Below are 1,867 nucleotides of genomic sequence, written 5' to 3' on the forward strand. Positions count from 1 at the left end.
TGAAATTTTTTATTAAAAACTAAAATAAGTAAAAGGTGTGCTAGTCACAAATGTAGTATAGTTATGACGAAATTAAACCAAGAAAATATGTATGTACTTACTTGAGTCACACAAATTATAAAAAATGTATAATAAAAATATTTTCAATTATTACCTCGTACTACTGATCAGAACCGCTTAGGTAAAACGCCGCCGTACAGTGGTTCAAAACTGGAATTCATTGTTGAAAATAGTCTAGAGCCGCGATCTTCAATCGTTTTGTTGAATAAAATTTAGAAGTGACCTGTTGGGCCAGATCTTTTAATTGTTATCTGTTTATATTAAATTCTTTTGAGCAAAGTAATATTTAAGAATAAATCGATGATTATCGTTCAAAATGTGTGTCGATAACAGCTAAAGAGGCGAGATCATTTCTTTTTTTAAATTCATTAATACACCATTTACCAACACTACCTGCAAATCAAGACAAATGCTGGCAATAACAAACAATACGCCAGCCAACGTTAGTGAGAACGAACAACTCAAGATGCGAACCCAAAGCAAAAATGCATTAAGCCGACTAACTATAAAACATCAATGCTAGCCGCGACGATTCTCAAATGCACAACAGCGCCGCTCTGAACAAGCGGAGCAACTAATTTTTTGTCTGTTGTTTATTTCACAAACAAAAGTTTAAATTAGCAATGCTACTAAACTCAGTTCTGATTGGAGCGTCACACGGTCGCGACGTATTTTCGCACGTGCGGCAAATTATTTGATAATACTGATAAAATAAAAGATCAACGAACTTATTATTCCACAAAAGTGCTCAAAAGAATGCATGATAAGAAAAAATAAGAAAATATTAAGAAGTTATGAATGCAAATATTTTTAATAAGTAAAACAAAAACATTGTCGCGGTCAAACAAAAAAAAAAATCCCCTCAGTGCACATTCACGACTTTTTCGTCAGAACTGAACATAGTCAAATACATACATACATATATATGATTATATGTATGTATAGTTCATATGCATATATTTCATAATTTAAAAAACCCCAAACTTAATAAGGAAATTAATTAAAATGCAGTACAACAAAGTTTATTGGCTTCTACTCATCTTCTCATCATTGCAATCGACGTTTGCACGTAAGTTAAAAAAAAGTTACAGGAGAAAAGGACTTCTACTTTATATGCAGTTATATTTTCAAATTACAACAGTAAAACTAATTATGAAACATTTTTTTCGAATTATCTTGCACAATTTTTATGTGAGCAAGTGTAAAATAAAGTTATTGCATTCAAATCAACTGAAAAACCGGTAAATATTGCAGCTAATGAATTTCTCTTCTACTTTCACGCTCATCGCGCAAACCGGACAAAACTTGTACATGGCATTGTAAATATTTGTGTAAATAATAATCAAATGAAAAAAAAAACAACAATATAAATAAACAACACCAGAATATTATTCCTGCCTGACACCCTACAATACGTATGGTCGTTGTGTGCCTTACAATAAATGTGGATTCCTTCAAAAACTCTTCACGCAGTATGGTCTGTCACTGCCACAAAACTATTTAGCGGATATACAAAAATCTCGATGTCAAGGAAGCACACCTGGGGTAAGTACGCATAGCGTTTTTTTCAGCTATCTGTTTTGTCGAGCCTATTTGAATAAAATCGATGGCATATTTTTCACCAATTATGAAGATTAATTCTCTCAGGCTGTCAGGTTACGAAAAAACTGTGTTTTAGTGGTGCGGCAAATGTTAAAGCTATTTTTAACCGGCTTCAAAAAAAAGAAGGAGGTAATCAGTTCTTCGGAATATTTTTTGTTTTTTTTTTGATGGTTTTGTTTTTATGTATGTTACTGCATAACGTTGG

General features: G+C 32.2%; 1 protein-coding gene across 1 annotated transcript in view; it reads left to right on the plus strand.

Annotated features, from left to right (window-relative positions):
* Window positions 1-528: 528 nt before the first annotated feature.
* The window catches only part of LOC108380471 (serine protease easter-like), a 6,349-nt gene continuing 5,010 nt past the window's right edge, over window positions 529-1,867 (plus strand). Inside the window, exons 1-2 of the mRNA XM_017636841.1 lie at window positions 529-1,129; window positions 1,445-1,605. Coding sequence (XP_017492330.1) covers window positions 1,066-1,129; window positions 1,445-1,605 — 225 coding nt within the window. The 5' untranslated portion in view covers window positions 529-1,065. The remainder of the gene's footprint in view (window positions 1,130-1,444; window positions 1,606-1,867) is intronic.

The sequence above is a fragment of the Rhagoletis zephyria genome, unplaced genomic scaffold (genome assembly GCF_001687245.7).
Source record: "Rhagoletis zephyria isolate East Lansing unplaced genomic scaffold, Rhagoletis_zephyria_1.1 Rzeph_scaffold_19338, whole genome shotgun sequence".
NCBI lineage: Eukaryota > Metazoa > Arthropoda > Insecta > Diptera > Tephritidae > Rhagoletis > Rhagoletis zephyria.